Here is a 10,829-nt window from a genome sequence, read left to right on the forward strand (position 1 = left end):
ATCCCCAGTAGGGGGTGTGCAGGAGGCAGCAGATCGATGTTTCTCTCTCATCGATGTTTCTAACTCTCTACCCCCCTCCCTTCCTCTCTGTAAAAAATCAATAAAATATATTTAAAAAAAAAAAAAAGAAAGTTAGTATGTAGCAACACAGAGAAACAGCTTCAAAATGGTCACCACTTCAACTAACACTCCCCCCCCTCCACCAAATAAGAGCAGCAAAGGCACATGACTATGAGCAAATCCACATTTATTTCAACGCCATGTCGTTTTCAATTTAAAAACCTCCTAAGTTAGCAGGGAGCCCTAGTTCCCTGGGACAGCATGCCAGAGGTACTGAATGAAATTCATCACCTTTCTCTCCAAACCCCTAGCAATTCATCCAATTCAAGTCCACACAGCGTAGAAAGCCAGGAGTTGTCTCTTCAGTCAGTCTGCTCCTCTGGTTCCTGGTTTTTCTTTCAAGGGAGGGAGGTCAAAATGTTTCAAATGGGGAACAAAACCGCAGTTGAGCTTTCAGCTCAGGTTTGTAAGATGGAGCAAGGGAAGACCCTGCTGACTCCAAAGAAATGGACCGGTTAAAATGAATTCCTCCTTTACAGTTTTTTGTTTTTTTTTGGTTTTTTTTTTTTGGGGGGGGGGGGTCCTACAGAACAAAAATGACTATAAAGATTTAAAAATGAGGATCCGTTTCATAGATGAGAATCCCTTGGTAAGTGCAGGCTCCAGCTCCTAAAAAAAAGGAGGGGCCTGACCAGATAGCCTGGATCAGAAAAGGAACCTACCACATGTGAATAAAATAATCTGAAGAACAGCTCCTCTCTACTTTGAGGCCAGATAAAATACTTATGGAGAGTGGGAAAAGAGAGGAACAAGCCCCAACAGAAGAGAAAATGCTGACATCAGAGTGTATAAAAATTTCAGCTCAATCTTTAATGGTGGTAGCTCCTTTAGCCTCCTCCCTGTTTTGTTGTAGGGCCATAAACCTTTACCAAGCAGACAGTAGTAGAAAAAGGCTAGAAAGAGGGGCTTGAAGACGATGGATTTTGATTCCTGATTTTATTGTTCAATTTCTCTTTTCTAGTTAAAGTAGTCTTCGGTGGCTGGGAAGCCTGGCCTCCCAAGACCAGAGTCAGTTGGAGCTGGTTCTTGTTGGAAGGGGGTTGGGTTGGGGGACTGGATGGGGGCAGGGAGACCCCTGATCTGCTGGCGGTCCTGGGTGGAGAAGACGAACTGCACTTCACAGAGCCTGGGGTGTGGTGGGAAGGGGATGAGGCAGGAGCGGCTAGCTGGGGAGATGGGACCCACCTCAGTCCCCAGCTTCATTCTCTTCTAATGTTTCCCCACTGGTGGCATTCTCTGCAGTCTTGGAGGCCTATATTCATGGAAAGAAGATGGAAACATGTAAATTTCCTTGGGGTAGTGTTTGGGGGACCAAGAACAAAAATGTCCTAATTCTCTAGGTCAGGCCTAAGAAGGGGGGAAATAAGGATATACAAAAATCTATGCCCCACCACAACCCAGGAAGGTGGAATAAAAAGCGATGAGGTTCAACCTGCCAAAGAGGGATAACAACACACCTTCTTTTTTTTCTTTTTCTGGGTTTTCCGACTTGCAGAACTCTGGAGGAGGGCCTGGGAAAAAAGGAAGAAGGAAAACAAATTTTGAGGACTTTGGAGAAAACAGTCTTACTTTCAACACTGTACCTGTTTTTCAGGACTTTGCTTACATTTAGTCCTCACTTTCAGGACAGGTTCCATGTGCTCAACCACTTTCCAGCCCACACTAACCTTTAGCTCTGCATCCTGGACCTCCTTGTCAGACTTGTAAAGGTCAGGCTCAAAGGGACCACTGGTTATCCGCATGGGGCCATTGGGCATCAGCAGAACTGTAAATTTAAACTGGGCAACAAATTCGCCTATGGGAGAGAGAAGTGTTTTGATAAAATGTTCCCTTGTTGTATCCTTTTTTCTATAAGCTATAGGGAAAAAGAAGGGAACCATATAACCAGTTCCAAAGTGAAACTCTCCTTTTAGAACTTACCCTCCTTCTCATAGAGAACATTAAATGGCTGCAGCAGTTCATGTTTGGCGCATTCCACCACACCCATCCGGGCCTTCTTCTCATCTTCAAATGCTCTGGGTAGGGGAAGACAAACTCAGGTATCCTTAACTCCCTCTCAAGTCTCATCATTTTGCTCATGCTTTTAAATAGATCCTACCCTCAGGCAGAAATCATGCTTAGGATTGCTCTTTTATATTCCCTTCAATGAGGGAGATAGGGAGCATAAGAGAACCCTTGCATGCAGGCTGGTGCTACAAGTCCAGGCAGGAGGGGAGGGGGAGGCAGGGAGGAGTGGAGGAGGGAATAGTATTCCTGGGTGTGTGGTCTATGAGTCACACCAGTTCCAAGCCCTAGCCTTGTGAAGTGCAGTATACCTTAAAGTAAACGGCATGGCATCAAAACGCCTCTCAACCTCACTGAAGAAGGCACGTGAAGTTTTCATTTTCAGGCCATATTGTTTAGAAGGATCTCGTTTATAAATGGTGGTTCTCTGTCCTGCGTCCTTGGCCTAAAAGAGTAAGTTAGGTCACGTTTGTTCAGGTGCCCCTGGAACAAACCCTCAGCCACCCCTCGTTGCTAGCTCTGTAAACACTCCTCACCTTGCCCTCTCCTGAGCTGACGAGAACGTCCACAGCATATACTTCATGTACCTCAAATTCAGCTTTCTCGTGGTCCTTCCTGAAAGGAATAAAAAGGGAACAGCCATAAGTAGTTCCTGAGTTTGGAGTTAGGCTGGAAGTACAGAAGAAAACATTCATGACGAGTCTTGTATGGTGGAAGGTAAGGGTGGGATTGGCACCTACTTCTGCTGGTCTGTGGGATTCTGGATAATGGTTTTCTCTCCATCGATGACATGCTGCTTCAATTGGTGTGACAGCATACCTGTGGAGAGGACAAAGCTTATGGTACCAACCATCCAGAAGCCCAAAAGGTTTCCAAATCCACCCACGTAAATAGTTTGATGAGGCGGGCAATGAGAGAAAAGCACCTGGCTATAAACTAAGGGCACTGAGGTTTTTGGCTTAGACTGTGCTAGAGCCAGGATGGATTCTCAAGGAAAGAAAACAGCCTTAATTATGCTAAATCACTGATACTTTATACCCTCAACCCTGTTATCTGAGGTCTCACCTTCTATTGGCGTGCAATTAAATGAATGGGCAACTTTGTTCCAGGCTTCGGTCACTTGTGTGTTCTAGAAGTACAAGATCAAATAAAAGGTGAGATACCAGGGGCTAATAAGTTCTCTACTGTGTGAATAAGAAGCATAAAGAACTGAGAGTACATCAAGTACAAGGGATTCTCACTGGTGTTTCATGTCATAGCCCTATCAATCCCTACAATCTAAACATACCTTATACTTGCATCTCCTTTTACAAAGAGCTTTCACAAAGATGGGTCTAATTCAGTGATGGCGAACCTTTTGAGCTCGGCGTGTCAGCATTTTGAAAAACCCTAACTTAACTCTGGTGCTGTGTCACATATAGAAATTTTTTGGTATTTGCAACCATAGTAAAACAAAGATTTATATTTTTGATATTTATTCTATATATTTAAATGCTATTTAACAAAGAAAAATCAACCAAAAAAATGAGTTTGCGTGTCACCTCTGACACGCGTGTCATAGGTTCGCCATCACTGGTATAATTAAACAATTCTGGAAGGTGAACAGGGCAGATCTATACCCCAATCTAGAAGAGGAGGAAACCGAGGCTCAGAAAGGTTAAGTGATTTCCTCAGGACTAAACCAGTTAACAGAAAGGACCTGGTACAAACCCAGGCTTTATGACGATAAGTTTTGTTTATTCCATTATACCTGACATTCTAAACTGCTGAGAAGGGACAGCAAACTCTTTCTTTGTTAATCCTCACCCGAGGATATTTTTCCATTGATTTTTAGAGAGTAGAAGGGAGGGGGGGAGGAGCGAGAGGGGAAGAGAGAGAGAAACATTGATGTGAGAGAGACATATCGATTGGTTGCCTTCTGTAAGCCCAGACCAGGGCCAGGGATTGAGTCTGCAACCTAGGTACACACCCTTGACCAGAATCAAACCTGGAACCCTTAGGTCTGCAGGCCGACCCTCTATCCACTGAGCCAAACTGACCAAGGCATTGAACAGTAAACTTATTTTCCCCTTCTTACCTCTCAAACATGATCTGATCCTCACCTAAGCTACAGTTCTTAGACAAAAAGAAAAGTGACTAACTAATCCCAGCTAATATTATTAAACCATGTACTAGGTACTGTGGTAATAATTTTCCACATGGATCATCTCAATTGTTACAACCCTATAAAGAATAAGGCGGTATTTTATTTTTCCCATTTTACAGATGAGGAAATTTAAATTCAAAGTTATTTTTAAAGAGGTGGCAATAGGGCGAGAACTCAGAAAGTCTGGTGTCATAGCTAGACAACACTACCTTCCAGTGAAGATACACATAGTTAAGTATATAAATAAAAATAATAAACGTGAAAAGAAAAAGAAAAAAATAATGATAAACGTGTTAAATAATAGTTAACACAAGTGTTTACTATGTGCTGGGCATTGTTCAGAGAGCTTTTTAACAGCTCTGTGAAGTAGGTATCATTATAAGAAAACAGGTTTAAGTAAAAATTATGCAATTAAGTAGAAATGAGGAAGAAGTACAAATTGATTAAAAGCATGAAGAACAAGACAGTACAAAAAGGGAGTAAGAAAAAAGACAATACTTTTAAATATTGAACAAATCTCTGGAAACTTAAGTGTTAGAAAAATGTCTTCACTCATAGTCAAACACACTAAATTGTATTAATTCATGAAAAGTTTATGATACCTGGGCTTCCCAATATTGTCATGCAAGGTACAGAACTAACTTTTGGTCTCCCTTTGTCACCAGTTTACCAGCACTATTACGGTTTTATTTATAACCTTTAAAAATATATCTGTGTGTTATTATACATTATCTACCTAAAATTATTTCCAGGGAAACAACGCACACCAAAAACACAAAAAAGGGAAGATCACATATGGGGATATATGTAAGCTCCATATATCCCCATACAGTGAGCACGGAAGTGTCTATGGTAGGGAGTCAGGGTCTGCTGTTTACTATGAAGCTATTTAGCTCCTGCCTCATCTCTTACAGAAATCCCATCCCAAGAGGTAGCTAATTTAAAAAATATACCTTTTTTGTTGATTTCAGAGAGGAAGGGAAAGGGAGAAAGAGACAGAAACATCAATGATGAGAGAGAATCATGGATTGGCTGCCTCCTGCACTTCCCACACTGGGGATCTAGCCTGCAACCTAGGTATATGGCCTGACCCAGAATCACACCGTGACCTCCTGGTTCATAGGTTAATGCTCAATTACTGAACCAGGAAGCTAATTCTAAAAAGCTATGTGTTTTATCAGAGGGCTGTGGGAGAAGTTGGCAGTTCAGCACAGAACAGTTGCAGATGCCTAGTGCACCTTTGGCTCTATTAAGCTTTGGAGTTGGACTAAACAGCTTACCTGGTTTCCAGGTTTGACCAGGCGTAGGGCAGCTTCTGCACAAAGGTGAGCTGCCTTAATGACATCTGCTTTCCTCCCTGTCACTTGGGTCCCCTGTAGATAAGGAAATATAATCAGTGTTTTCCTGGAAAGCTCTTAGTTGGTTATTCCGTTAATATCTGTGTGCCCATTATGCAAGTCCAGCCAATGAGGAGAGAAAATATCCCCCTTTTCCTTTTATTTCTCTACTAGAGGCCTGGTGCACGGATTTGTGCACCAGTGGGGTCCCTCGGCCTGGCCTGGCCTGCAGGGATCGGCTGAAACCGGCAATCTGACATCCCCCAGGGGTCCCAGAGTGCCAGAGGGCACTCTGCAAAGTTGCTGTTGCTCGGTAGCTCCTGCATTGTGTCTTCCCCCTGGTGTCAGTGCATGTCATAGCTACTGGCCAGTCAGCTGGTCGCTTAGGCTTTTATATATATAGTCTCTGTACTTACCTGGTAATAGAGCAGTGGTTCCCAATGTGGGGCACACGCCCCACAGGGGGAGCAATTTAATTTTTAAGGGGGGCAATTTGAGAGTGAGTTATTAACAGTGAATGTTTTGCATTTTTTATGGTTCTAGGGACCTCATATACAGTGTATAAATATATATTGTGACATATTTATGCATTTCAGTTCTCTATTATATGTTTTGAAACTTTATTTGCTATTTCTTCATATCATTTCATATTATTATTTTTAACAATTTCTTAGTGATTTCTTCCTCAGTACTTCAACTGTCCTTTTGTTCTTTTATTTCTCTTTTCATGGATGCCATGTTCTTTGGAAGCTTGTTTAGACCAAGTGAATAGCCTTTTAGGCTTCCTCCACATGATTAGGAGTTCACTTTTTGAATAATAAGAATTATATGTCACGGGGGGGATGGGAGAGGCATCAGGATTTGAGAGATGCTTAGTGGGGCATGGCCAAAAAAGGTTGGGAACCACTGTAGTAGAGGGTGGGGATAAGAAGCAAGCAGTAGTACACCCTCCCCCATTCCCCACAGGCTGCACAGAGTTCAAAGCAAACCACCTACCTGAGCTACACCAACCACAAAAGTGTGAGCCACATTAGCGATGAAGCCATCCACATGGACCCCAAGGTCACTGAAAAGAAAGAGCAGAGTACAGCATTAGCAACTGGGATTATATAAGTGCTTAGGAAAAAGACAAGTGCTTTAAATTGATTTAAACTTACATTTTTACCAAGTCACCTTCCTTGAGAATATAGTCCTGGTCGCTCTTCAAAGGGGAGAAGTGACACACACAGTTATTTACTGAAATACTGGTGGGAAAGGCAATACCTGTAAAGAGAGAATCATCTGCCTTACTTACTTCCTTGCTCTCTTAGAGCCCTGATGCCTCAGAAAAATGGAAGGGTCTTCTTTGGGGTCTTGCCTAAGTTTAATCAGTTTGGACTGGGTAGGACACTGCTTATAACCCACTTGTCATTCCAAATTTCCAATATCTCAACCAGAGGTGGGGTGAGAGTTGCATCATTATGACAAACAAACAGGACCGAATAAGGGTCAGATGTGGGAAATTAGTGGGGGATTGATATTTTACCTTTCTTCATTTCTTTTTCTTTCTTGAAAATTTTCCCTGTCTCTTCCATAATCATGGCATCACCTTTCTCACACAGGCTCAGCACCGACACACCTGAGCAGGATGCTTCCACCAAAGACCGAAGTACCCCTGGGGACAGAATGCCACCATGTCAGTCCTGGATGTGTTGTCTAAGTTACAATCCAAGCAATACCTAGAAGTTGGATCCATAGTTTCTAATATTTCCTAGTGGCATTGCCCTAAGACTGAAAGAGGGAAGATGTTTTGCCTTTTATTTTATTTTTTGTTTTGCCTTTTATAATGTACCTACCTTTCATCTCTAAGTTTCTCCTTCCTTTCCTAAAATGAAGACATCAATGTTCCCTTCCCTTCCTTATATGACAACTGGGTATACACAATCTCTCTCCTTAGGCAAGGCAGACTTTCCAAAGATGACCCCTGTGGTGTGGTAGGGCAGCATTATGAAATTCAAGGGGATCCTCACCAAAGTATCCCACATACATGCAATGCAGACTAGAAGAAATTTATGGGAGTCAGGAACAACAGAAAAGTAGGCACAGAACTGCTGACGCAAAGCTGACGCATTGTGAAATGCTACCTTCTCCCTTCAGACGCCCCAATTAGGTGTTACTAATTCAATTTATGTAGACTTATTTCCGCAAAAACAAGTGTATAAGCCAGGGGACTTAATCTAAGGTCCCTGGGCCTCGGCAGGCTCATGGCTCACAGTTTTGGGCAAACTGCAAAGAGGTATGTGACCTAAAAGAGTTTCAAACCGGTAACTGATCACAGTGCCTCAGAAGTGCAAGAGGGGGAAAAGTTTTTCTGATTCAAACCACGAATATTATGTACAAAAACGGGGGTACTGCACTAAATGTCCATTATGTTACAAAGCATCTCCCTGGTCCATCCTGAACTTGACTGTTGTGATGATCTAAGTTCTGGTGATTCTTTGAAGCCGGAAACTCAGGTTTTCCAACATCGGACCAGAGGCGCCCTGAGTACCAACCCATACTGTCAACACCATTCAAAAGCCCAAAGACAAGCTCTCTGTCCCCTCCGACTGGGTTTTGAATGGGAAAGGTGAAACTGTAAGTAGAGAAAATAGAAAGTGAGACGTCTGCCTACCGTGGCAGGCAGCTGCCGAGAAAGTCGGAGCAGTCCTAATAAGGATGACTTCTGCGATCCTAAAAGCAGTCCCCCCCTTCCCAGCATATTCACAGGTCTGCCTGGCCGGGGTGGTCCAGCCCCTGACAACAATCTCAGCTGACGGCTAACTAGGCTGTCTGCACAAACTGCAGGCAGGAATGAGCAACTTCAAGAAAAGCCAGCTCTCCCTCCAAGAGGGGGCGAGGAGCTCCCAGGGTGCCCCCCAACGGCCCCCGGGCGGGCCCGAGCGCAGAAGGGGGTTCCCCCAAGGGAAGGAGTTGAAGTAAGGAACCAAAGACTCCGGCCAAGCACGTGGGAGGGGGGCTGGTGTCAGGGACGGCACCGGAGGAAGGCACCCGGCGGTCCGCACCGGGACCCGGCGACACGTGCCGGCGCCAGGTTGGCTCCTGACTCCGGGGGAGCCCCGACCACACAGAGGGGCCCTTCCGTCGCCAACAGCTGGCGCTTCCTCTCCCAGATGGCCTCGCCGCTGCCAGAACTACAGGAGGCAGGGATCCGGACCCAAGGGGGAGCGGAGACGCGCCCGCCCAGCCTCCTTAGCAACGGCCGAGGGTCCGCGCCGCCAGGGACCCTCCTCCGAGCCCTTGCTCGTCGCCGGCCGCACCTCCGGACTGCAGCCCAGGCCTGGACGCTCGGGTCCCCGGCGCGACAGTCCTCCTACCACGCCGCCCCCAGCGGACCGGCGCGGGGCCCTCAGCGGCTCACTCCGCACGACCCCACCGCTCCAGCCCCTCCGGGCCAGCCCAGTGCCGTCCCCCTTGCCTCCCTCAGCCTAGATCCCCGGACTCCGGAGGCCGTACTCACGGTTGGCGATGTCGCCCCCCATCTTATACTTGGTCACGACCAGGTCCTCGGCGATAGTTTGCTCCTGCTGCTCGTCCTCGCCCGACATCTTCCCGCCGCCACCACCACTGCAGCCTGGTTCCCTTGAGCCGCCGCCTGGGTCTCCCTCCCTAGCCACAAGCTGTGGCCAGAGCCCCTTCGATTCGCGAGGAGAGCGCGAGCAAAAGCGCGAGCAAGCAAGGGAGCGGGCGGGCGAGAGCGAGAAGGGGCGAGCGCGCGGGCTGCGGCGCAGGGCACGCTGGGACAACGAGTCCTTTCCGCAGCCAACCTCTAGCCGAACACCTGGACGCCTGAACTACTACTCCCAGCCTGCCTTTCGCGCCTCTACGCCAGGCCCTGGGGCCTTGCCCTACGAGGGCCTCGCACGCTGCAATCGCCGGGCACGCTGGGAAGGGTCAGGCTCCGGCGGGAAGGCGGAGCCGTTTGGGGGTTTAAGCAGCGTGGTCGGTCGCTCCCGGAAAGTCCGTACCTACCAGGAGCCTGGAGCTGGAACCTTTAATGGAGTGGGGCGGGCTGAGAAGGGGCGGAGCCACGGCGAGGAGAGGATTTGGAGGCGGAGAGGCAGGGTGGAGCCCCGATGATTGGGGCTGACTACACTCAGGGTAGAGGCTGGGCGCGCCCTTCCCCGGATACCTGGAGCATCTGGCGGGACCTGCCCTGCCGGTACCTTGGTCCTGCGACGCCGGGAGGATCGGGAGGGGCGGAGGGGTGTGGAAGGAGACCCAGGGTTAGGGAGTGACTGGACCGCGACTCTGAAAACATCCATTCACAGCCTCCCGGTCTAGAGGCCGGACTCCCACTGAAGATGGCACTGCTGTTCCAGCAACAGGGTTGATGGCGCCTAAGCGAAGTGCTCGGGAGGCTTTTTTACGAGAGGAAGTTCTCAGCCCTAGAGCGTCCAGGATAGAGCGTCGGCCTGGATTCCGGTTTAGGGCACAGGCCCGGTTGCGGGCTCCATCCCCAGTAGGGGGCGTGCAGGAGGCAGCCGATCTGATTCTCATCATTGATGTTTCTATCCCTCTCCCTCTTTCTGAAATCAATAAAAATATACTTAAAACAAAAAGAGTAAGTACTCGCCCTAACCAGTTTGGCTCTGGATAGAGGGTCGGCCTGCGGACTCAAGGGTCCCGGGTTCGATTCCGGTCAAGGGCATGTGCCTTGGTGGCGGGTACATGCCCAGTGGGACATGTGCAGGAGGCAGCTGATCGATGTTTCTCTCTAGTCGCCCTCTCCCTTCCTCTCTGTAAATAAATTTTTTTTTTTAAAGAGTAAGTACTCAAACATGGAAGTTTCAGCATTTCACCTCTTGAGGGAGTATATCTATAGGGCTTTTTCTAACTTCCCCAAACTTTTTCATTCCCAGTTGATTGCCTGTAGATGCCTCATTAAACCTTTAAATGAAAAGGACTGTGCTATGGTTCTCTCCTTTTAAATTTTTTTAAAATACTTTTTAAAAATATCTATTTTTTATTGATTTCAGAGAAGAAGGGAGAGAGAAAGGGAATCCCTGATGGGCTGCCTCCTGCACACCCCGGCGATCCCTCAGGCGATCCCTCAACCGGCTGCAACCGCGCATGTGCCTTGAGAGGGGAATCCAACGGTGACCTCACGGTTCAAAGGTCGATGCTCAACCAGTGAGCCATGCTGGCCGGGCTTTTTAAATTTTTCATTTTTAGAGGATGTT

At 47.0% G+C, this 10,829-nt stretch overlaps 1 protein-coding gene across 2 annotated transcripts; it reads right to left on the bottom strand.

Annotated features, from left to right (window-relative positions):
* Positions 1-230: 230 nt before the first annotated feature.
* PA2G4 (proliferation-associated 2G4) lies at positions 231-9,704 on the bottom strand. 2 transcript variants are annotated; one of them, XM_014459965.2, is made up of 14 exons: positions 9,107-9,194; positions 7,133-7,261; positions 6,765-6,870; positions 6,604-6,673; positions 5,551-5,643; positions 3,190-3,253; positions 2,865-2,943; positions 2,661-2,739; positions 2,436-2,569; positions 2,041-2,135; positions 1,788-1,915; positions 1,578-1,631; positions 1,306-1,372; positions 231-455 (listed from the first exon to the last, which is right to left on the bottom strand). In XM_014459965.2, the coding sequence occupies exons 1-13, from the start codon at positions 9,192-9,194 to the stop codon at positions 1,307-1,309; spliced, it is 1,185 nt and encodes a 394-aa protein (XP_014315451.1). In that variant the 3' UTR covers positions 231-455; position 1,306. The 2 variants fall into 2 exon arrangements, with proteins under 2 accessions (XP_014315451.1, XP_006093721.1); XM_006093659.3 differs by lacking the exon at positions 231-455 and having other exon boundaries at positions 908-1,372; positions 9,107-9,704.
* Between the last annotated feature and the right edge of the window lie 1,125 nt (positions 9,705-10,829).

Source organism: Myotis lucifugus, unplaced genomic scaffold (genome assembly GCF_000147115.1).
Source record: "Myotis lucifugus unplaced genomic scaffold, Myoluc2.0 scaffold_119, whole genome shotgun sequence".
Lineage (NCBI taxonomy): Eukaryota > Metazoa > Chordata > Mammalia > Chiroptera > Vespertilionidae > Myotis > Myotis lucifugus.